The sequence below is a fragment of the Cervus canadensis genome, chromosome 20 (genome assembly GCF_019320065.1).
Source record: "Cervus canadensis isolate Bull #8, Minnesota chromosome 20, ASM1932006v1, whole genome shotgun sequence".
In the NCBI taxonomy this organism is placed as follows: domain Eukaryota; kingdom Metazoa; phylum Chordata; class Mammalia; order Artiodactyla; family Cervidae; genus Cervus; species Cervus canadensis.
This window is the reverse complement of record NC_057405.1, coordinates 44,058,016-44,083,612: the sequence shown is the minus strand read 5'-3', so window position 1 is coordinate 44,083,612 and position 25,597 is coordinate 44,058,016. Positions and strand designations below refer to the sequence as shown.

General features: G+C 40.4%; 1 protein-coding gene across 8 annotated transcripts in view; it reads right to left on the bottom strand.

The window, feature by feature from the left end:
- The window catches only part of FAM184A (family with sequence similarity 184 member A), a 120,293-nt gene that overhangs the window by 59,815 nt on the left and 34,881 nt on the right, over positions 1-25,597 (bottom strand). For all 8 annotated transcript variants that reach the window (XM_043439550.1, XM_043439551.1, XM_043439548.1 and 5 more), the window contains exons 2-5: positions 8,461-9,315; positions 7,401-7,536; positions 5,621-5,802; positions 1,903-2,100 (exon numbers count right to left, since the gene is read on the bottom strand). In XM_043439550.1, coding sequence (XP_043295485.1) covers positions 1,903-2,100; positions 5,621-5,802; positions 7,401-7,536; positions 8,461-9,315 — 1,371 coding nt within the window. The remainder of the gene's footprint in view (positions 1-1,902; positions 2,101-5,620; positions 5,803-7,400; positions 7,537-8,460; positions 9,316-25,597) is intronic.

Below are 25,597 nucleotides of genomic sequence, written 5' to 3'. Positions count from 1 at the left end.
GTGTAAAACACCACTGCAGTGTCAGGTAAACACGGTAAGAAATACTAACACTTATTTATCACTATATGCTCAGATGTGTGTCGGTTCTAACACTTTATCTCACTTAATCCTCAGGGATATTACAAGATGGATCTTATTAGGTTGGTACAAAAGTAACTGTGGTTTTGGACCGTGAATTTTAAATCATTATAACTAGGCTCAAACCCATCTTTGATTAATAAAAATAGGAACTATTATAATCAACACACTTTTTCCAACAAGAAACAATTTTGTTTATTCCTGTAGCATAAAAATCCATGCTTCAGAATTTGACGAACTCTTGGAAAGTATTTTCTGCCTCCTGCTGGTTATGGGAGCATTCTCTCTATAAGAAGTTGTTGAGATGCTTGAAGAAGTGGTAGTCAGTTGGTGAGAGGTCAGGGGAATATGGCAGATGAGGCAAAACTTCATAGCCCAATTCATCCAACTTTTGAAGTGTTGGTTGTATGATGTGAGGTTGGGCATTGTTGTGGAGAAGAATTGGGCCCTTTCTGTTGACCAATGCCAACTGTAGGCATTGCAGTTTTCAGTGCATCTCATTGACTTGCTGAGCATACTTCTCAGACATAAGGGCTTGCCAGGATTCAGAAAGCTATAACGGGTCAGATGGGCAGCAGACCACCAAACAGTGACCATGACCTTTTTTGGTGCAAGTCTGGCTTTAGGAAGTGCTTTGGAACTTCTCTGTCCAACCACTGAGCTGGTCGATGCTGGTTGTCACATAAAATCCACTGTTCATCACACATCACAATCCAATCAAGAAATGGTTCATTGTTGTTGCATAGAATAAGAGAAAACAACACTTCAAAGCAATGATTTCTTTTGGTTTTTGGTCATCTCATGAGGCACCCACTTATCAAGATTTTTCACCTTTCCAATTTGCTTCAAATGCCAAATGATCACAGAATGGTCGACTTTGATTTCTTCAGCAACTTCTTGTTGTAAGAAGATCAGCTTCACTAATCCTCTCAATCGGTCGTTGTCAACTTCTGATGGCCTGCCACTGTGCTCCTCATCTTCAAGGCTCTCATCTTCTTTGTAAAACTTCTCAAACCACCACTGCACTGTACATTCATTAAAAGTTTCTGGGCCAAATGCGTTGCTGATATGTTTTGAGTTGTCTCTGCTGCTTTACGACCCATTTTGAACTCAAATAAGAAAATCGCTTGAATTTGCTTTCTGTCTAATATCATTTCTATAGTCTAAAATAAACAGCAAGTAATAAATCATTAACAAAAAACAAAGCAAGAAATGCGCATTACAATGATGTAGAACATAACCACATTTATTTAAGAATGTATTCCAATATCAAATAGCAAAGTTCAACAACGTAAAATCACAATTACTTTTGCACCAACCTAATATCTTCATCTTCAAATGAGCAGCCTCAGGAATAGCCTTTGGGACCCAAGAAAAAGCAGCTAGTAAGCAAAGGGCTCAGTGTTAAGGCCCCCATCTGTCAGGTACCTTGCTTTTTCTACTGTATAATTTCTGTCTGTCATGTATTACAATTAGCAAGCTTATTACTTAATTAAGGGCAATAATAAAACAAAAAACAGATCATTTTCCCAGGGAAGGAAACTGTCTCCAGGAGAATAAGTGCTCCAACTAATGAGGCTTCCTGAGGAGAAACCGATGTTGTTGTCTGATGAAGAGACAGCTCAAGATCAAGGGAGTGTTTCCATGATGGCTATACAAAGTAGAAATGCCTCATATCAATTTAATAAACTACAGCCCCTGTAGGAACTTTTATGTATGTTATTCTTTGAACCGAGATTTTCAGAGTGATTAGGAAATAGCAACTAGGTTATTATAGAAAGTCCACCAATTTATAATACAAGGTGAAGTTGAAGTATTACTCACCATCTGCAGTTTTTTCTTATCCCTAATCGCATTACTGTGGACAGCCTCAATTGCCATGTGGTGCTTCCAAGCTAATTCTTCCAAAGTCTTAGAATGGGCCTCATTCAACTGAGCCACCTCCCCTTCCAGTCTACTTTGCAGGTTTTTTAGCTCCATCTCATAATATTCTTGCTGAGTTTTCTTTGCCTCATTTACTTTCTAAAATTGAACAGAAATAAAGGTCAATCTGCTTTTTTCATTATTGCTATTAGTATTTTAAATACTCAGTTAAGTAGATGAACTTGGATGAACTGAGGTCTACACGATTAGACCATGGTACCTGAGAATACATCATTGGGTGTTCTACAAGGTGGCACAGCCAAAATGAGTAATTTTAAAGACAATGATAAAATACACTATTATGAGGTTAGAACCAAGTGTGAGTCAGCACTTCTGCAGGCTTAAGAGAAAAAAGCTTCCTCCATGTCGAAGTGGTACACAAAATGGCTTACCAATACCCACTCAAATGATATTAGTCGATACAACTGTATCAACAGCCAAGTATAGGCCTTTTAAGCATTAACAGTCCAATGATGAAAAAAGTCAAAAGACTACGGCAATGAAATTTTTTAAGTTCTATGCAAGGAGCATACATCACGTGTTGTGAGAGTATACAACCTCTCCAGGAAAGGAGCTTAACCTGGGTGGGGTGGGAGACGATGTGGGGGGTATGTGAGAGAGAGAGAGAGGGAAAGAGGTCAGGAAAGGCATTCCGGAAGGGAACACAGCTGAGCTGAGGATACTGACACATTCTCATTTAATTCTTACAAGCCCATCAGGAAACAAGAGGTGAGAAAACTTCACATCTAGATCTGATGTCTAAAGCCTGCATTCGTAATCGTGTCCAGCATTCTGAAAGCTGAGAAGCAGCTCACCAGGTGGTGAAGTTGGGGAGCTAGATGGCCCTGCGGCTGAGCAGTGTGGAGAGAATACAGGATTCAAGGCTGGGAGTGGAGAGGGGGGCTCAGAAACAGGCAGGGTCAAATGATGACCAGACGTCTTTTATGCTAAGGACTCTGGAATCTGTTCTGATGGGAATGAGAAATCACTGTGCTTTAAGTGACTGATATTTAAAAAAAATTTTTTTTTTAAATTTTTATTCATTGATTTTTAATGTTGGTTGTTTAAGCCACCCAGGCTATGGCATTTTGTGACAGCAGCCGCAGCAGACTAAGACAACTTGTGAAGGGGAAGGAGCAGAATGGAAACAAAGAAAGGAAGAACTCTGGGGAGGACCTGAAATCAGGGAGCAGGAGGAGAGCGAGGAGCCAGTGAGGGAGTCGTGAGTGAGTGACGGGGGGAGGAGGAGAGCCAGGAGGGGTCAGCATCGCAGAGGCAAATGCTGGGCCAAGAGGGGTGAGCGCTGCTGAGAAAACGGGTGCAGCTTCTGGGTGCGGTGGTGGTGTTCCCACTGACGTCTTAGGATCCAGTTCAGTACAGTTGAGTTGGGGTGTGGGGGGGAGCCAGACAGAAAGGAGGAAATGGAGGTATTGGATGAAGGCTATTCTTTCAACAAGTTATGGGATGTTACGGAACAAGAAGGTGAGAAAGTAAAAGGTTAAGACAATGAGGTTCAAAGATGTATGAATTCTCTCTAGGGGCTGCTGCAGAACCCCTCCTTGCTGCTCTGTAAGACTACTGGAAGACAGACACACCTCCTCTGGTCACTGATGCCTCCTGGGTGGGCAGAGCCATCCTGCTGTCTGGCCTCTATGGCAGCTGCCATCTACCTACCTCCTGGCCCAGTCTGTGAGTCTCTGGAACTACCCAGGAGGAAATACAAGGTCCTCATGCCACAGAAAGCAACATAACATAGAGGTGGAAACATGGGTTTGGGAGTCTCACTGTCCTGGGTTCAGGTTCCAGCTCTGCCACTTAGTCACGTGACCGTGGGAACCGTGAGTGCATAATGTCTGTAAGCCTCGGTTTTTCCATCTGTGAAATGGGAGTGATAAGGTAGAACCTATGTTACAGGGTTGCTAAAGATGAGATAATATGCCCCCAAATATTTAGCAATATTCCCAGCCCACTGTATTACATTTTATAGTTGTTAGCAAGCAGCAGTAATTATTTTACATAATAAGAGATTATAATTATTCCCAAGGCCCGATAAAGGGGGAAAGCCCTAGGAAGATTCTTGAATGTAAGGCACTGGACTTTCTTTCCTGTCAAAGCCAGAAGGTATAGATAGAGGAAACAGAAATTCCCAGCCTCTTTCTTTCCGGCCTGGGCCAGCCGGGGCCGCAGCCCTTCCCTTCCAGCCTCCCCTCCAAGGATGGTGGAATGAGGGGCTGAGGGCTCAGAGCAGTATTCTAGGACTGGATCCCAGCCCGTCTTCAGCTCTCCCTGATTTGGGGTGCCCAGAAGCCAGAGACCCTACTTGAATACTCAGATGCAACATTTTAAGGGTCTTTTTGTCACCATCACCCCCAGGGTCTTTTCATTTCACAGCTCAGACATGAAGGGCCCCTCATCAGAGATCATAGCGTCTACCTATAGCACTGTACCAGTCAGGGTCCAACCAGAGAAGTGGGGAGGGAGGAAGAAGGGGTAGATCTGGCCTAGACGGACGGTTTGGAGAGCTACCACTGAACAAGTTACTGGAATGGATGAGCTTGCAGAATGAGTTGAGGGTGCGAGAGGAACAGCAGAGGAACACAGACGGAGGAGGGAAGCTCCCAGACAAGACTGCAGGGCCAGGGAGACCGGAGGAAAGTGTGAGAGAACCAAAGAGACGCTTGTGAATCAGACACAAGTCAGTACCCCAGGAAGACAAGAGCCCCCCAAGTCCAGCAACCAGAACATCACTGGAGGCTGAGGCCGAGCCTGTGGACTGGTAACAAGAGAAGCCAGTCTGCACCGGGTGAGGAGCGAACGGGAAGTGAGCAAGGAGAACAGACATTTTTCAATATGCCTGGTTGTTGAAAGAAGGAGAAAGAGTGTTTCAAGCTCCCACCTGGTATTGCAGATATGTGAAAAACTAGAACAAATTATTCAAGCAACTACTCTACATATGACATGTTTTATTTAATTTAGAAATTCAGTATGTTGGTATATGTATTTTCAGGGAATGGTTCTAGTCATCCTTTTCAGTTTTATAGACATTTCCTAGGTGTATACACAATATGTTTCATGAATAGAAAAGTAAGTATGATTAACCATAATGTATCTTCCATTTAGGGGTTTCCCAGGTAGTGTGGTGGTAAAAGTACCCGCCTGCCAATGCAGGAGACATAAGAGATATGGGTTTGATTCCTATGACAGGAAGATCCTCCGGAGGAGGGCAAGGCAGCCCACTCCAGTATTCTTGCCTGGAGAATTCCATGGACAGAGGAGACTGGTGGGCTACAGTACGCAGGGTAGCAAAGACTTGGACACGACTGAAGCGACTTAGCACGCACCTATTCAGTTTCTAGCCTGAAATAGGGTGAAATGTCCTAAGTTTTTACATTACAGATTGTTATCAAAAATATTTTGAACATATACCCAATATGGGATAATCCAGCTTTATACCTTTCCTCAAAATAAAAACGAAAAATTACTATAGTTAAGAAATAGCCTGTTACTATGAAACAGAAGTAAACACTCTAAATCACATCTGAAAAAGAATAAAACTGGACTTTTCTTCCTTTCCTTTCATGGGTGGTGCAGCGGGGAGGGGGTTCCTCCAAGACTCTACCTTCTCCAGGTCCAAAATCCGCTGCTTCTGCTCCTCATCCAGACTCTGAGTTTTGCTTTGCAGAAAAGCTCTTTCTTCTTCAAGCTGAGATAATCTTTCATTGGCCCTTGATTTTTCTGATTCTAGATCTTTAATTGTAACCTCCTGGGTCATTTGAGTTGCTTGAAGCATTCCAATATGACCTAACATCCCCAAAGAAAGCCCGAGATTCAAATCTGTTACCTTGTGGTACAAAATAGTTTATAGTTAATGACACAATGCACTTAATAGCTAAGTAAAACAAATGGTCTGCATGTACAAACAATTCTTTGGTTTCAAGAGAAATACTGACCTTGGAAATACTTATTATCCAAGTACTTATTACAATATGTATTACATCATTGATGCTATTCCCTGCACCAAGGACCATTCCAACCATTTCTGAAGATTTCAAGCTATTTAAGTTGAAGTAGAAACAACTCCTCAGGGTACATATAAAAGTCTTGGGAGTAAAACAAAGAGATGCTGAGTAGCACTGTGGCACTAAAATGAGTAACTTATTCTTTGCCAATCTTTTTTCCCCAAATTCTAACATAAAAAGGAAGAAATCTGTATGCAGCAAGTAAAGATGGCAGGCAGCAGTTTGGTTGAAACTAAATTTGTTTTAGACAACAGATCTGATAAAGAACGAAGGCAGAGTAAGAGACAGATAAGAAGAGCAAGGTTATGAAAAACTGAAATAAACGGCAACAGCAAAAAAGGGGGTGGGGGCAGGGGGAGGATATAAGCAGAGCTAGAGAGGTGAAAAGTGAACATGAGAAAAATTTCTCAAGGCAAGTGTTAGAACAGTGGTTCTCAAAGTGCCCTGGACCAACAACACAGGCAGTATCTGGGACCACCAGTCAGAAATGAAGCCCACCCCAGACCTACTCATCAGAAACTCTGGGGTTGGGGCCCAGCACCTGTGGTTGTACAAGCTGTCCAGGTGATTCTCATACACACAGAAGTTCAAAATCTGCTACTTCAGGGGCAGGGTAATCTGGGATTCAATTGATTGAATTGATTGATTGATGAATCAATCAATCAGATGACATCCTCACAGAACTCATTCAAAGGCCTCCCTGGGGTCACCAAACACCTCGGCAAAATGTCACTTTAGATTTGAGATGGGTCACCCTCCTCCTCTGGGCACATGAGTCACATCAGGAGGGGCAGCCCAGCTTCAGAGTACGCAATGATCCTTATTAATAAACCAAATGAAATGAGGCTGCTATAACTGAAATACAGTTCCACTAATTTAAGCACTTTAAAATATTTATGTTTTAAAAGGACAAAGTAGCCTCTTAAGAGTGTTTTTCTTTTAGTGACTGCCTTATTGGTGCTAAAACCTATAACTCTTGGGACTTCTCTAACAGTCCAGTGGTTAAGACTTTGCCTTCCAATGCAGGGGGTACAGGTTTGATCCCTGGTCGGGGAACTATGACCCCAGATGCCTCATGGCCAGAAAACCAAAACATACAATAGAAATTATACTTTAAATTCAATAAATTCAAATATTCAATAAAGACTTTAAAAAATAATAAAAACCTATAAATCTTAATTTTTTTATAGAAATACATTCCTAAAAGTTATCATTTGCTTCTCTTATGATTAATCAATAACATAACAGAACCCTTTAACATATTTAGAACCTAAATAATTTTAAAATATGAGAAAATAAAAAAGGCTAGTTTTATCTTGAATTAACAGTTAAGTGTTGGTTTTAGCTGAGGAATACACTAAGAACTGTGGTCGGACATACTAGCTTTGAGGACAAGATCTGAAGCTTGTTGTTGTAAACGTTCTCTGGCTGCTGCCAGCTCACTTTCCACCTCCTTGTGCCTGCTTAATAAGGCCATTTCTCCCTCCTTGGCATCGTCAAGCTGTTTTTGAAGAACCTATGAAAGATCAAATAGCCATTATCAATAAGAATGATACTAAGCTAAATAATTCATGCAAACTCCCAGCAGCAACTATCTCCTACTCAAAAGTTAAACTTAACAATCCCTAGAGTTTTCAGTCTGTATCCATGACACATAACTTGTGATCTTCATGTTGGCTATGCAACCCTTTCTAATATATTTAAATGCTGCACAGATATTAAAAACACACCTATGAAATTTTCTATGCCAATAAACTAAGAGACTTTCCATAGAGACTCTTTGGCTTTTTTTTCAGGCTTGTTCCGTACTCCTATTTAATTCAGGTTTATAAAGCAATCTTAATTTTTTGTTCAGTGTGTGGATATCAAGGAATGTACAGACCATCATTAGTAAAGACCAATGTAAAGACCAATATTTTAAACTTCCCAGATCACTGGGAAAATATTAATATATTATTTAAATAAAATCCTCTTGTAAACAATCAACAAGGTTGTAAGCTTATCTTCTGGGGCCTTTAATATCTGAAATTGTAGGAAATGACAGCTACAGGGTAATAAAGATTGTGTGTGTGTTAGCTGCTCAGCCGTGTTCCACTCTCTGAGACCCTATGGGCTGTAGCCTGCCAGGCTTCTCTGTTCATGGGATTCTCCAGGCAAGAATATTGGAGTGGATTGCCATTCCCTTCTCCAGAGGAACTTTCCAACCCAGAGATCAAACCCCGGTCTCCTGCATAGCAGGCAGATTCTTCACTGTTTGAGCTACAGATAAGTCCTAGTAAAAATAAATAAAGTCCTAATAAAGATTACCCTTCCATTGATTTTCTCACAAAAGTGGAAAAAATGCCAAATGGGGGGGAGGGAAAGTGGCCCAATCAAAAAGAAAATGACAAAACTGGGGGGAAAAGAAATCCACGTGTCGAATGTACTATTCTTTACTCACCTGAACGTTGTTCTCCGCTGTAACCAGTGCTATTTGAAGCTTTTGGCATTTGTCACGAAGACTTCCGGCTTCATCCTGTACCATCTGTAACTCTGTCTTTAATTTTCCTATGGTTTTTCGCAAAATTGCTTCTTGTCCCTGAAATTCTTTTCTAAGATCTGCTTCCTTTTCTTTGCTAGCCTGGAGGCTTTCTGCTGTAAAAAGCTGTGACCTTTTCAAAGTATCCAGCTCACGTTCATAAAAGGACTGAGCTTTCTGCAACTTGCCTTCATAGTCCTCAATGAGCTGCTCCCGCTCCAGCCTGAGCCCCTCCAGGGCCTTGTTTAAGGCCTCCCCCTCCGCCCTGTGCAGCTCCTCCGCCTTCTCCTGCCCCTTGGTGACCGAGGCGCTGTGATCCTGCTGGTACTTCAGCAGCTCCTGGATCTCCCGTCTGTGAGCGGTCCTCAACTCTTCCAGCGCCAACCGTTTGTCTTTTTCAAACTGTACCTGGAGTTGTCCAAAACTCCGTAATCTTTCCTCAAACTTCCTCCTAATCTCCTCAACCTCTCTAGACATGGTTACTATGCGCTGGACATGCTGGGCTTCTGCACAAAGCTGCATGTCCTCCACCCTGTGCTTATAAGCCTCAAATTCTGTCAAAGCCTGCTGCTTCATTTTTATGTGATCTTCTAAGGATGCTTCTAAAACTTGAATCTTTCTCCTAAGGTCTAACTCCTCGGTTACTCTGCTTTTATACTGCAGTATTTTCTCTCTTGTTTCTGCAAGAATTTGTTGGATTTCCTCTTCATGAGCATCCTTGAGGGCTTGAATTGCAGATTCGTGCTCATCATTTTTAGTGTTCAAAGCATATATTACCTGCATGGTTTTAAAGAAAAAGGGAGAAGAATCCTGTAAACCATATTATTTTCTAATTGTTAATTCATTCATTTGGGTAGATATTTTTTTATGTACATAATATTGGCTATGATAAATACTAAATACTAAAACTTCATGCATTGCTTTTGTACTCACAGATTTACTTGGCAAATTTACTTAGCCCAGTCTTAAAATATGCATTTGAAGACTTTTTAATCAGAATTTTAAAGCATTCAAAATTAAGGATTTCTTTTTTCCTAGAAATGAAACAGGAGCAAACTGACAAAGACGGCTACCTGGTCTATGAGAATGGAGTTTTCCTGGGGCCCCATCCATCTTGGGTAACCTCACATGGCAGGGCTCATAGTTTCCTTCAGTTACACAAAGCTGTGATCCACCTGATCATTTTGGTTAGTTTTCTGTGACTGTGGTTTTCATTCTGTCTGCCCTCTGATGGATAAGGATAAGGGGCTTGTGCAAGCTTCCTGATGGTAGGGTCTTGCTCTGGTGGGCAAGGCCATGGTCAGTAAATCTTTAACCCAATTTTCTGCTGATGGGTGGGGCTGTTTTCCCTCCCAGTAGGTTGATCTGAGGCCAAACTATGGTTTGATAATAGGGGTAATGGCCTCCACCCCATGACCTCTTCCAAAAGGATTTATATCAGCACACCGAGCCTCCCAGGATTGCTGCTGTCAGTGTCAAGCCTGGCGGGCTACAATCCATGGGGTCGCAAAGAGTCGGACACAACTGAGCAACTAAATACAGTGTATTAGGGGAAGCTCTAGGTCTTCCCAAAGGTCTCATTTAACTGCTTAAAGTCTGGTATGTTTTAAATGTAGACATTTCCTTTTCTAATTCCCTTACGCTCTGTTTTTAAATCTGATCGTTTTCACTCCTAAGTGGTCTCACAAAATTCAATTAGCCCTTTTGTGTTCCCCTATCAAATGCTGGGTTTTATTCACTGCCTAATTTTCCTTCTGCTTCCAAGCAAGCCAAATTCCTAGAGCCAGAGTGTTCTGAGTACAGGTCTTTCTTTGCATTTTCACCCTTGTGTTTTAATGATTCCGCTGAGATCTCCTCGCCTAATTCCAACGACAATGTGTTCCCTTTATAGTAACACTCCCACTCTTTACGTCTTTCGTTATAGCACTGGGGTCCAACAGACATACCCACAGCTGTTACTTAAGACTTATTAGAGATGTGCCTACTCTTTTTATGAAGTAAAAAGACATAAACATAACAACTATACACTCCAACAATCCAGAAGCTAAAAATCAGTGTCCTGGAACTTTGTTCATTTTAATGTGATCTTACTCTGGATTTAGAAATGAAACCCAGCACCAAATACATTTGCAATTACGCAGGTGCTTCCCTGGTGGCTCAGATGGTGAAGAATATGCCTGCAATGCAGGAGACCCAGGTTCAATCCCTGGGTTGGGAAGATCCCCTGGAGAAGGGAATGGCAACCCACTCCAGTATTCTTGCCTGGAGAATTTCACGGACAGAGGAGCCTGGCGGACTACAGTCCATAGGGTCGCAAAGAGTTAGACACGACTGAGTGACTAACACACGTAAGGATAAAATACATACCAGATTTCAAAGCTTAATACAAAACAAGAATGTAAAATGATGATGCAGAAGTGGCCCTTTTTGTGGAGAACTTGTTTATGCAGCCTGAGGCAACTGAGATGGAGCACCTGGCTCTCCACAGGTCCCGGGCATTCCAGATCCTGCTGCTGAATCTAGGCTGGCACCTGCTAGGCCTGCAGCTACACTGGCAGAAGGAAGAATCCACCCTGGAGTTACCCCACTGCAAGGACTTCACTCTCTCTGTTCAGGGCTCTGTCTTAGACACCCAGTCCCCTGACCGTACTTCACTGGGCCTGCTGCATCTATTTTCTCACAGCATGAATGACATGCAATAATACCAAAGGAAAACAGACTGAGAGATGGCAAGATACCTTCCGTCTGGCCGCAACTACCCTTTCTCCTACAAGGACCACAGGAAGCTAGGTGCACGGAAGGGAAATAAAAGCTTATTCACAGTGTCTCTCTTTTTTTGAATAAACCTAATTTCAAATTCCAAGTTATGTTCCTAATGAGCTAACACAGATCCCCATGGAAGACTCCTCTCATTTACACATTTAATCTTAAAGGTAGCCTACAACCAAGAAGGCTGGGTGGTTTCCTATTCCCTTCCCTCAAGGTGATACCTGTCTACCACACAGATGCAAAAAAGACTGGAGGGGGCACTATGAAAAAAGACACCCACTGGCCAGAGAGAAGTCCATCTGCCAGAGGGCCTAAAACAGAGCTGGTCTAGGTTATAGGTTGCAGACCTTCCCGGGGCATGTCTGCATGCATTCCCTCTTCATCTTACTAAGTGTGTGGAAGAAAAGAGATCATCCAAGGAGACGCCATTCCCAAAGAAAACAAGTCACACATTTTCACTATGCTTGAAATGATCTTGAAAAGGACCAGACTAAGGAATATAAGGAATATATAAGGAATCCTATATAACTGGGGATGAAAAGGGAGAGGGCAGCAATATGTGAGCTTCCCCCTGTCAACTATTTATTGAAATACCCTTCTCTTTTTTCCTAATTTCCCTCTGGTCTTTGAGAGTCAGCGCAAGTTCTACCTCTCTTAATAAGTCTTCCAAGACCACCCACATCCATGGAATTCTATTTTTTTTCTTCATACCCAATGTCACTATTTCCTTACTACCACTCGTTCCTAAAACTCAGTAAATGTTAGTATGGTTAGATTTGGGGGTTCCTGACCAGAAGGCTGGACAGTTAGGTGACAATGTTAGAGAGCCCAGAAAAGTAGCTGAAAATTACAAAAAGCTCAGGAGCACAAAAATGTGAATAAAAAGGTGAAATTAAAGGGGATAGAGGTTATGAATTAAAGCATTAAATTAAAACAGAATTTAAGAAAAGAAAACAAAACATCTGATAAGTAATAGGGAAATATTGTGGTGAGGCTTTCTATTTCATTTTATATTCTAATGCAGGGATGAGCAAACTAGAGCCTGTAACCCAGATATGGCTGCTGCTTGTCTTTGTAAACAAAGTTTTATTGGAGCAAAGCTATGCCCACTCCATCATGTGTGCCTAAAGCTGCTTTCCCACTGTCGTGGTAGAGTTCTAGAACTATACATAGTTCTAAACTACACATAGCTATCTTACCAGTCAAAACTGGCAGTCAAAAAAAATTTTTTTAATGATTTTGCACTAGCTTTGTTTACTCTCTACTAAACAGTCCAGGCTTCGTACCATACAGAGAGAATACCAATTATGTGATTCTGAAAATATATTATACAAAATAAATATAGTATCATACTGAAGATACAAGATATATTTGTATCTTCCAGGAAAAGCAATGTTAAATTTCTAAAAATTGACAAATGAACAATAAAAAGATGCCAAGTACAATAACAATTAACAGTGCCAATAACAGTTGTACTTATGCCAAGTACAATTAGCAGTGCTCTCATAAATAATTTAAAATATACTACTATTTAATTATATTATTTTTAAATGAGTTAAGTACCTTAACTATACAAAGTTTTCCAATTGCTCGCTTTTCTACATAATTGCATTTATTAGGTAACTAATTACTAGTATGTTTCTCTGATTAAATACTATTTCTCAGACAAAGGTAATACAGATGGTTCCATGTTCTTTGAACACATAAAAGATATATGACTTGAAGTAATAGAATGGACTCAAATTGAAATTTTGACCCTAGGTAAAATAATTTCTCCAAGCTTCAAGTTTCTCAGTTAAATGGGGATCATACTTATTCTACCCTAGTGATGTTGTTATAAGGTCAACTTATCACTGACATTTTAAAATGATGTTATATAAACCTTTTTAAAAAATATATAAAGCATTTTAAGATATGGAGGCCTCCTTATTAGCTGTATCACTTATTTTTCAGAGAGAACGAGACTAATTTTAAAAGAAACTTCAGTAAGTGATCATAATCATCCATAAAATTGGCTATCATTTTCCACATAGGAAAAAGAAATTTTCTAACGTCTCTTTTCATAAACTATTTTAAAAGACATTAAGAGCCATTTGCAATTTTTCTGGAACTATGAACATTCGTGGAATGAGATAGTACAATCATTTCCGCAATTTCATGCAATTTCACAGTTCCATTTTATGCCAATAATGCATAATTTAACTATACATCCCATGATGAATAAGCAATTTTGAGTAATTTTTATTTTTTCTATGAAGATTTTCAGATAATCTTGCCTACAGATAAAATGAGAACAATTCTAGATCCCAATTTTTAAAATTCTACTCCAGCTCAGTCATTCAGTCATGTCCGACTCTTTGTGACCCCATGAATCTCAGCACGCCAGGCTTCCCTGTCCATCATCAACTGCCGAAGCTTACTCAAACTCACGCCCACTGAGTCAGTGATGCCATCCAACCATCTCATCCTGTCATCCCTTTCTCCTCCTGCCCTCAATCTTTCCCAGCATCAGGGTCTTTTCCAATGAGTCAGCTCTTTGCATCAGGTGGCCAAAGTATTGGAATTTCAGCTTCAACATCAGTCCTTGCAATGAACACCCAGGACTGATCTCCTTTAGGATGGAGTGGTTGGATCTCCTTGCAGTCCAAGGGACTCACAAGAGTCTTCTCCAACACCACAGTTCAAAAGCATCAATTCTTTGGCGTTCAGCTTTCTTTATAGTCCAACTCGCACATCCATACATGACTACTGGAAAAATCAAAGCTTTGACTAGATGGACCTTCGTTGGCAAAGTAATGTCTCTGCTTCTTAATACACTGTCTAGGTTGGTCATAACTTTTCTTCCAAGGAGCAAGCGTCTTTTAATTTCATGGCTGCAGTCACCATCTGCAGTGATTTTGGAACCCCTCAAAATAAAGTCTCTCACTGTTTCCATTGTTTCCCCATCTATTTGCCATGAAGTGATGGGACCAGATGCCATGATCTTAGTTTTCTGAATGTTGAGTTTTAAACCAACTTTTTCATGCTACTTAGGTAAAAACAAATCTCTAGGTAAAATGCTACTTAGGTAAAAACAAATCGCGTCTGAATAGTTCTCACTGTTGACTGCCATGAATTGAATTGTGTCTCCTCTCCAGCCCCGCAAAAGCCATATGTTGAAATCCCTCACCCCCAGTATGACGTTACATGGAGATAACGGGAGGTAATGAAATGCAGATGAGGTCATGAGGATGGGGTCCTCACGGTAGGACTTAGAGCCTTTATAAGAGACACAAGAGTACTTGCTTCCTTGCTCTGACTCTGCTACGTGAGGACACAGCAAGAAGGTCTACGATATTTTGTTACGGGTGACGGAGCAAATACATTGGCGATATAAACATGTTCTCACTAACAGCTAACTCATTAGTAATAAAGTATGTTCACTGAAAAGTATATTACCTTAAAATATTTTAAGTGAACCTCAATTGCCTCATATTATACAACAGGTGTAACACTGCTAAGCTGAGGGAATCACTCAATAAAGGATGATACATTCACACAAGGTAACACCATGAAACCACTGAAGAGCACATCTCATTGAGGAGGATATTTCAAAGAAAAAGCTTTTAGTATAAGGTAAATACACGTGTTACTATATACAGTTAGAGCCCATCTTATACAGAGAAAACAATGAGTGTGTATGTGTGCAGACACATATTTCAACTGTTTTTAATATTTTTAAAGATTTATTTATGGATTTATTTATTTTTGGCCGTGCTGGGTCTTCACTGTTGTGTGGGGCTTCCTCTAGTTGCTGAGGGCTGGGGGTGGGTGGGCTACTCTCTAGCTGCAGTTCTTGGGCTTCCCATTGCGGGTGGCTTCTCCTGTTGCAGAGGACAGGCTCCCGGGTGTGGGGCCTTCACTAGTTGCGGCGCGTGGGCTTAGCAGTTGTGGCTCGGGGGCTTAGTTGCTCAGTGGCAATTGGGATCATCCAGAAACAAGGATCAAACCCATGTGCCCTGTGCTGGCAGGCAGATCCTCAACCATTGGGCCACCAGGGAATCCCCAGATACATATTTAAAAGTGTGTAAGTAAATTAATCAAATTTTAACTGAGGATATTAAGTAGGACTAAACCTTCTGTAATGAATATATTTTACTATGATAATCAGAAAACAAACCATTTGAAAAGATTAACACTAACAGTGCTAAACGAATGAATCAATACTCGAAATGCCTTAGCTGTAAATAAACAATGAAAATGAAAACAGAAAATTAAAGGAACATTAATCACCAACAGATACCCTTCAAATCGGAGAAGGCAATGGCAACCCACGGCAGTACTCTTGCCTGGAAAATCCCATGGACGGAGGAGTCTGGTAGGCTGCACTTCATGGGGTCTCGAAGAGTCGGACACAATTAAAGCGACTTAGCAGCAGCAGCAGCAACCATTCAAATCTCCTTAAAAATCACTAACATAAAACTGATTTATAAAAATTATCCTTAAACTTCTCCAAGAACATTGAACATGAATCATTATAGCATTACTTATTTAAAAAAACAAACATATATTTTGAGGAAAATGTAAAAAACTCAGTTACCTAAAGTTTAATAGCTCATTAGCAAATCTTTAATGGTCAATTCCTACTTCATTCATTCTTCCCTTCAACGAAAATTTACTCCACACCTGCCGCACGCCAAGACCTGTAACTGGCACAGAAGGCAGAGCAGCGAACCGGATCGTATGTGCTATGTCGACTCTTGCAGGGTAGTGGAGCCTGACCTTAAAGACATATTCACCCAATGAGTCAAAGTGAAATTGTGTTAAGTGTTACAAAGGAGAAGAAACAAAAAATGGGTCTTTGCTGGGGTGCGAGAGAAGGTGGTAATGTATGAGTTTTCCCTTATTCTGAGTAAAATGCTTACTTTCACCAGAATCTTTTTTAAAAAAATTTATTGCTGTATAATTGATTTACAATGCTGTGTTAATTTCTGCTGTATAGCAAAGTGATTCAGTTATACACACACACATAAGTGTGTATACTCTTTTTCATATTCTTTTCCATTATGGCTTATCACAGGATGTTTAACCAGAATCTCAGTCAAAATGTTAAGGACATTTTTACCAGAACCTCTTTTAGTCAAAATGTTAAGGGGAAAGCTATAGAGATAGAAGGGTCACAAAGAATCGGACACGACTGACTGAGTGACGAACACACACATTGAGACAGAATAACGGGGTGAAGGAACCTAAAAGTGACAGACACATCGATGGGTAAGCATGGGACTCCATGAAGAGAAAGATGGGCTCTGGTACTGGAAAGGTTAGACGTGGTCCATACTGCTGAGACACTCGTAGCTGCTGAGCTGGACAAGATGCAGAGGGAGAAACTACTGAGAAAGAACGAAGGAGACCAAGGGCTGGGTCTTGGGTGGGGTTCAGAGGAGGAGGCTGAGGACAGGCAGACAGACAACGTGCTGAGAGAGATGGGCTAGAGTGGAAGCCGGGCATCACAGTTCAAGGTGTGCGGGAGGGGCAGGGGATCTGGTCAAAGGCTGCAAAAAAATCAAGAAAAATGAAGACTTGAAGCCCCTGCATTCAGAATGTGTATCTCAGAAATAATCTCTGAGAGAGCACATTCGGTAGAGTGGTAAGGGCAGAGCAAGTGGACAAGTGGAGAAAGTGGATGAGTGGACAGTGAGTGAATGGAGACAATTTAGCTGGTAGAGGGAAAAAAATAAAAACCTCCAAAAAATAGTTGATAAAAGAAAGGAAATACAGAGGGACAACTAGAATGATGGATTTGGAGGGAGCAGAGTCCTATCAAGGGAGAGATTTTTTTTGTTTTTTAAAGAAGAACTGAAAATATAACCTAGGGAAGGGCTAGTTACTGCACCAAAGTCATGGAGAAAGTTTGAGGCAAGGATTTCCTGACACAGGTGGACAGACTGGCATTGATTGAAAAATAGGGAAAATGTCCTCCCAAGAGAGCAAGGGTAAAGACTGGGATTTGAGCTGGAAAGGAAAGATGGGCAACTCCTGTCTGATGGCTGCATACTCCTCCATAACAGACAGATGAGACCCTGTTTCTAGAATGCAGAAGCCATCAGCAGCTTTTCTCCACTGACCATGGGCTTCCCTGGTGGCTCAGAGGTTAAAGCGTCTGCCTGCAATGCGGGACACCTGGGTTTGATCCCTGGGTCAGGAAGATTCACTGGAGAAGGAAATGGCAACCCACTCCAGTATTCTTGCCTGGAGAATCCCATGGATGGAGGAGCCTGGTGGGCTACAGTCCACGAGGTCGCAAAGAGTCAGACACAACTGAGAGACTTGACTTTAACTTTCTAACATTGGTGAGCAGCTCAGTCAGTCTTCCCAGTATGTCTGCCTTAGAACAAACTCCACCTCACAAGGACCATGAGAAGACCCTTGTCATCACTGCTTCTCCAGGTAATGTTTTTCCTTTATTTCTTGCTTATTCAGAAATTCTGGGTATTTGTTCACTTTCCTTTTCTGATCAATGCCAGAGACAGACAGACCAATAGAAGGAGAGAGAGGAGGGGAGAAAGAGAGACAGAGCAAGAGAAAGGGAGGGAGCTCACCCTCAGAGTATATAAGTACTACATGAGGCACAAGAGAACTTACAAAGTAAAAAGGAGAAATCTTAGATTCTCCTTTCTGAGAAAAGCTGCTGATGGCATCTGCACTCTAGGAACAGGATCTCATCTAAATTTTTTTAAATGTCTGATACAATTAACCTATGACAAAGAATATATAATGGGGAAAAGAGTGCCTCCTCAATAAACAGTGTTGGGAAAACGACAACTACACGCAAAAGAATCAAACCAGACCACTTTTTCACACCATATATGAAAATAAAATCAAAATGTATTGAAGACTTAAATGTAAGATCTGAAACCATAAAACTCATAGAATAAAATGTAGGCAGTATGCTTCCTGAGAGCAGTTTTAGCAGTATTTTTTTGGCTATGTCTCTTCAGGAAAGGGAAATAAAAGTGAAAATAAACAACTGGTACTACATCAAACTAAAAAGCTTTTGCACAGTGAAGGATACTCAACCAAAAAAAAAAAAGCAGACTACTGAATGGGAAAAGATATTTTCAAATAATATATCTGATAAGGAGTTAATATCCAAAATGTACAAATAACTCATACAATTCAACGTCAAACAGATAACCCAATTAAAAGTGGGCAGAAGATCTGAATAGACATTCTTCGAAAGAAGACATATAGATGGCCACGAAAAGATGCTCAACGTCACTAATCGTCAGGATATGCAAATCAAAACCACAATGAGTTATCACTTCAGATCTGTCAGAATGGCTATTATCAAAAGACAACAAATAATAAAGTCTGATGAGAATGGGATTGGCAGCACGAGGAGAAGGGGACAACAGAGGATGAGATGGCTGGATGGCATCCCCAACTCAATGGACATGAGTTTGAGTAAACTCCGGGAGTTGGTGATGGACAGGGAGGCCTGGCGTGCTGCAATTCATGGGGTCGCAAAGAGTTGGACACGACTGAGCGAATGAACTGAACTTAACTGAACTGAACTGATGAGAATGTGGAGAAAAAAGAACCCCTGAGCACTACTGGTGGGAATGTAAACTGATGCGGTCACTACGCACAAATGCACAGTGAAAAGTGTATGAAAAGTGTATGAAGGTTCCTCAAGGATTTAAGAATTGAACTACCATGCAATGCAGCAATTTTACTTCTGAGTATTTTTCCAGGAAAAAAATAAAAAACACTAATTCAGAAAGATATATGCACCCCTATGTTCACTGCAGCTTTGTTTACAACAGCCAAGTTATGGAAGCAACCTAAACACCCACCAACAGATGAATGGATAAAGAAGATGTGATTAAAAAAAAAGATAAAAAAAAAAGAAGATGTGATATACATACATACCCCCCCCACACACACACACAATGGAATGTTAGCCATAAAAAATAAAATCTTTAAAACAATTTTTATTTTATATTGGAGTATAGTTGATTTACAATGATGTGTTAGTTATAAGTGTACAGCAAAGTGATTCATTTATATAAGTTTCTATCCCTTTTCAAATTCTTTTCTCATTTATGTTATTACAGAATATTGAGCTGAGTTCCTTGTGCTATACAAGAACTCCTTGTTGGTCATCTATTTTAAATATAGCACAGTGTACATGTCAGTCCCAAACTGCCAATCTATCCCTCTCGCCCTGGTGATTGTTAAGTTCCTTCTCTATGTTTGTGTTGTTTCTCTTTTGTAAATAAGTTATTTGAAACTTATTTACAAAATGAAATCTTGCCATTTGAGACAACATGGATGGACATAAAAGAATATCATACTAAGTAAACTAGTCAGACAAAGAGAAAAATCATTATCATTTCAATTATATGTAGAATCTAAAAAAACAAAACAATGAACAAATAACAAAACAGCAACAGACTCATAGATATAGAGAACTAAGTGATTGCCAGAGGGGAGATGATGGGGAGAGGAGTGAAATAGTTGAGGGAGATTAACAGGGTTAACTTCCAGTTACAAAATAAACAAGTCATGGGTATGAAATGTACAGCATGGGGAATACAGAAAAGAATATTGTAATAATTTTGTATTATATCAATAGTAATAGGCTTAACATTTCGTGATCTATAGGAATACCAAATAACTATGTTGTGTACCTGGAACTAATGCAGTGTTGTAGGTCAGTCATACTTCAATTAAAAAAAAAACAGATCTCATACATTTTAAACAAAGGAAGAATACATTCCTATAACTCTGTTTTTATTATTAAGCTCTCAGATATAATTACCAAAAGGTTACTTGGTCCTTAAGGTACCAAAGTTAAATATCGAAAAGAGTTTCTCAAACTTCTCAGAAACAGTGGGTTACTGACCTCGGCCATGCAGGGTCTGTTGTGTCTGTTCTAGAGCAAAGACACAGACGGGAGGGCTCTGTACCTCAGCTCACACTCAGCAGTGCTCCCAGATGAGCCTTACAAGTAAATGTTTCACAAAGTATTAAACATAACTGATGAGCTCTAAGTAGCTTATTTAGAGAATCTAATGTTTCTATAAAATGGGTCACAGCTTGGTGTCTTGAATATTATTAACATCCTTAAACGCATGTTAATAAAATGTGTTTAAATGTGTTTTAGAGATGATGAAACTGCACAAATCCATCCATATTTTCTTATTCTATTGATGATCAATAATAGTATATATTTATGCTACCTAGATCATAGGATTAATCACTACAATGTAGGAAAATGAATTGAGCCCCAAAACTAGTCTCAAGCAGCTTCATGCTAGCAAAATGAGGGGGATTAAAGGAAACAAATCAAATCAGAAAGTCACAAATGACCGACCATTCATCCAAGAGAAAAAAAGTAAAAAGCAAAACCCAGAGAACATCATTTAGTGTAAAATGAGGGTCAGAAAGAAAAAACAATCCAAACTCATTCATCACCAAGCATGCTGCACGCATGCACGTGTGCACACACACACATACACACCTTTCTTTCTTCTAAACTACCTGAAGATAAGCTCTAGGTACTTGTCACCCCTAAGTACTTTAGTATACATTTCCTAAGATCAAAGACAACAACACTGTTACACCCAAGAAGTTAAACCTAGTGGAATAATAGCTAGTACACAGATTGCATTCAAGTTTATCAAACTATTCCAATAGTATAAAATTTACTATTTTATTTACTAAAATTTAGTGGTTCTTCTCTATAAGTGCAGATCTAATCAAGGATCCCACATTGAGACTTCAGTCTCCTTTAATCTGAACACTGACATTTCTGAAGAGACCAGGACGGTTATCTTGCAGAATACGTATGACAAAGACTCATAGGATTATGTCAAGTTCCTCTTTGTGTGGAAATTTTCTGTTGTGTTTTCTCAATCCATCCTATTGATGACTAGAGTACTTATTACTACACTATGAGAGCACATTTATCAGTCTGCTTGTCAAATACTGCTCTTCCCCCATCTTCTTCCAACCCGCTGTTCCTCTTTTATGACGTCCTACTCAGCTTAAAGATGAGAAAAAAATGACAAAACAAATTTAATTTTGTCCAAAAAGGTTTAGTCCCTATGAAAACCTATCCTACCAGTATGGGACAAGCCCTCCATGTGGGCTGGCATGCATCATAAGAGCTGCCCCTGTGGGCTACTTGCCCAAAGACCAGGCTTAAACTGCTCATAACTTCCCAAGGGACTTTTTAAAGAGGCTGTAAAGAAACAAGGCAATTGGCAGACTAGGTATTTAAAGAGAATGCTAACAGTCTTTTGGAATATGATATGAGATGTAAACCTTTTAATCCATATTCTCACAAAATATTAAGCCACATATTCATCTGCTATTAATAACTATGGAACTGGATTACCAAGAAGATGCACTGATGACCTGTAGTTCAAGGTCGGTGGAAGGGGAACAGATGCTACCCACAGAAAGCAGGTAAATCCTGGCAATGAATTACTCAAGTTTTTTCTTTCCTTGGTCCAGTTTCTTTTGTTATAAGTTTGAAAAAAAAACAAAACAAAGGATGTTCTCCATTCATTATGTAATCAAATTAATTCCAACAGTAGACTTATGTCCAGATAAAACATTTATGAGGCAGTTAAAAAAAAAAAAGCTCATTTGGATTTATTTAAGCCAAGGGTACTGTAAAACCCTAATTTTAAAAGAGCTTTAAAATCCAATTGCTTTGGGGAAAAAAAACTACCTTTAAAGATATGCTTGCTTTCTATGCATTTCTATAATAACTGTTAGAAAAGTCTTTTAAAAAATATTAAAGTCTAATAACATGGAGGTATTTTCCTCAATGGTAATAGAGAATATATCTATTTCCCCAAGAAGATTTAACTTGACTTTTGAAATAGCAAACAGAAGCCTTATTAATATTGTAAGGCTTACTACTTAGGGTCCATGCAATGAGATCTGTGCTATCGAATCTTATCCAAAAGAAAAAAAAAAGCAAACAAACTTTGAATGTCTTACCGTGTTCTTGGTACTTTTTTATACACATTATGATTTTAAAAAAAGGCAGAAATGTTCTTACTTAATCTTGCTTAAATAGAACTGCTTAACACATACGAAATAATGGCAGACACTTTTAGATAATATATGTAAAGTGTCAAGCTGTTGAGTAACAGAATACTGTATATATAGCACAAGAGATTTTCAGTAGAGAAACTGGGCAAAGATTTCAGTAAATGGAAAGGCAAGAAAGGGCAACGGCAGATGGAGAGAACTGTGAAGAAAGCAACCTGAGTTAAGCTGTCTTCCTGCACAAGAATGACCTGGTGTGGTCAAATCATCCTGAATAGAAAGACGGGCTGGTGCCAGGGAAAGCCAGTTAGGGTCAAAAACGTGCCTGGTGATGACTTTCATCCCTGCAATTTAACAGGGAAATGAGTCTAAGAATTTTAGGAGATTTAGAATCTATGCATATTTTTCTGTTTGTATACTTAGAATGGAGATGGACAATGATTTTAACACATCTCTTTCTTCCCCCACCCCACATTTAAACACCCCATGAGTTGGGAAGAATCATACTGCCAAAACTCGGAAGCAACCAAATTATCCTTCAGTGGATGAATGGATAAACAAACTGTGGTACCTCCAGACAATGGGATATTATTCAACACTAAAAGGAAACGAGCTATCAAATGATGAGAGGACATGGATGAGCTTAAAATGCATATTATTAAGTAAAAGAAACCAATCTGAAAAGGATATCTGTACATTTTGGATATTAACTACAAGGAAGGCGCAAGAACAAGTTTAAATTGAGTCCTTACAGAATGTGAGCATTTCAAGTCAGAGAGACCAGAGGATAGAAAGCAAACGCAAAAATAGTGAATGATTTGTTGGAGTACACTCTTATAACAAATCCCTGGCAGCAGACTAAAGAACCTTTTGGAAAAAGTGAACCACTCAAAGAAAAACCTAGTCATAATGACATTTAGGGGTATATGCTCTACTAAAAAAATTGTCTGATGGGCTTCTATGTAGGATATGGAAAGATGTAAAAAGAGCAGTGCTCCCAGTAACAACAAAAAATACCAAACCTACAAAATCATAAGCTTTTTTTTTTTTCCATAAGCTTTCTTGAACCTATCAGAGAGTTGAACTCCAACATATCCTCCCAGCTTTAACTCTAATACACAGGATACAAACTCTGGCAGTAGATAAGGACCTCAAACAACTGGATAAGAAGAATGAGGCTAAAACTTACAACAATCTCTTAAAGGTAAAGCATGGGTTTCACTAACCTACTCCACAATATTGCTGCCTCAGCATCCATGTGTGTGGCCAAGTGGCCTGCAGGGCTTGGCTTGAACTGATATCACCCTCTCCATCGAGTATGCACATCCTAGAAAACAGCCCACAGACTCACCAGTGATCACATCCTAGAAAACAGCCCACAGACTCACCAGTGATTAAGTTCCCGATATGACCCCCTCGCAACTGCCCTTTTGATCATCAGTCTCCCTCACCTCCCAGGGTCTTCCCCTGGTGCCCCTTAGATAAAAACAGATTTCTGAGGCCACCCCAACCACCTCTCCCCCTTTTTGGTTTGATTGACCAATCTGACCTTAGCCTAGGAACTCCAAAACACTCCTCCAGGATCCACCCCGATCTCTGCCTACACCCTGTCTTGACCGCCCTCTTGGCCTCTTTAAGTGTGCTGTGTACCTCGTCCAGGACCTGTAAGTAATAAACTCGATTTCAATTCTCTTGTGGGCTTTTACTGAACCATCCACCACCCCAGGACTCTACTTAACAAGTGTTCATTTAGCAAAGTTACTAACAGTGGGCAAGGGTGAGACACAGAAGCCAAAATGCCACAGACACAGGGGACTGCGCCTGCTCGCAAGCTCTTCTCCAGACTGTGCCGGGCCACCACGTCAGCCCTTGACCAGCCCTTACATCCTCCAAGTCACCCATTCCCTTCCTAACTCAAGCCGAGTCCAAGGATTTAATATTCATTATCTGTTTTGGGTATCATAACTAGACTATATTTTTCCTCATTTCCCCATTTTACACCCAAATATGCTATTTAGAGGTCTTCCCTGGCGGCTCAACAGTAAAGAATCCCCCTGCGATGCAGGAGCCGCAGGAGACATCAGTTCGATCCCTGGGTCAGGAAGATCCCCTGGAGGAGGAAGTGACAACCCACTCTAGTATTCTTTCCTGAAAAATCCCATGGACAGAGGAGCCCGATGGGCTACATGGGGTCCATGGGGTCACAAAAGCGTCGGACATGACTGAAGTGACTTAGCAGCAACAGCATGCTATTTAGAGTGAAGATATACAAACTTTGTCACCTAAGAGTTCTTCCTTCTCTTTCCTCACCACCAACATGCAGCCATGACTAGGTCTATCAGTTATACTTCCAAAATATACCATGGATCTCTGCACTGTTCTCCATCTCCAGCGCAAACTGTGCAATTTGTGCTGGCCACCTAGTGCAGGCCACCCTCATCTCTGGCTCCAGCGCAAGGATCACTGCAGCAGTTTACTCAATGACCTCCCGGCTCCCAGTTACACTGTGTGACAACCCATTCCTCACTAACAGCCAAACGGTCCTCTCAGAATATAAATCTGACATTTATATTTCAGTAACTAGTAACTAACCCTTGCTTTCAACCCTCTAATAGTTTTCTATCATGTATACCAGGGGGGGCGGGGAAAGCCAGCATCCTTTTCTGTGGCCTTCAAAGTTGCACTTGATCTGGTCCCCACTCCTGACCGAAGCCTAAAGCCACTTTCACCAAAGGAATCAACAAACATATCCCAGAGACAGGTCAGGAAGCAGCAGCGGCTTAGAGACCAGCAGGCTGTGCTGAGAGGCTTAGTGCAAAACTCATGGGGCATCTGCATTTCTTTATCCTGAGTTTTCATAAAGGTTTCTTAAAACCCAGTATAATGAAATCAATCAAAGGTCAAGGTAGCAACACATTTTTATGGAATTCAATAAACATGCCTTTCTTTGTAGGTAACAGAGAACTAGTGAAGGGTTTTAAGCAGAGAAATAACCAGATCTGACTTGTATTTTAGAAACTAAAATGCTGATAGCATTGTGGAGGATATATCAGATAAGAGGAAACTGAAGAACAGTCAAAATGCATCAAAATAACTCAGGAAACAGCCTGAGGTTTCTAACACAAACCTTGGAGCGGAGGGATGACACCCGACTGAAGAGCTACTTAGGAGGTCATACTAGTAAGAGAGGCTTCCCTGGTGACTCAGACGGAAAAGAATCCTGCAATGCAGGAGACTG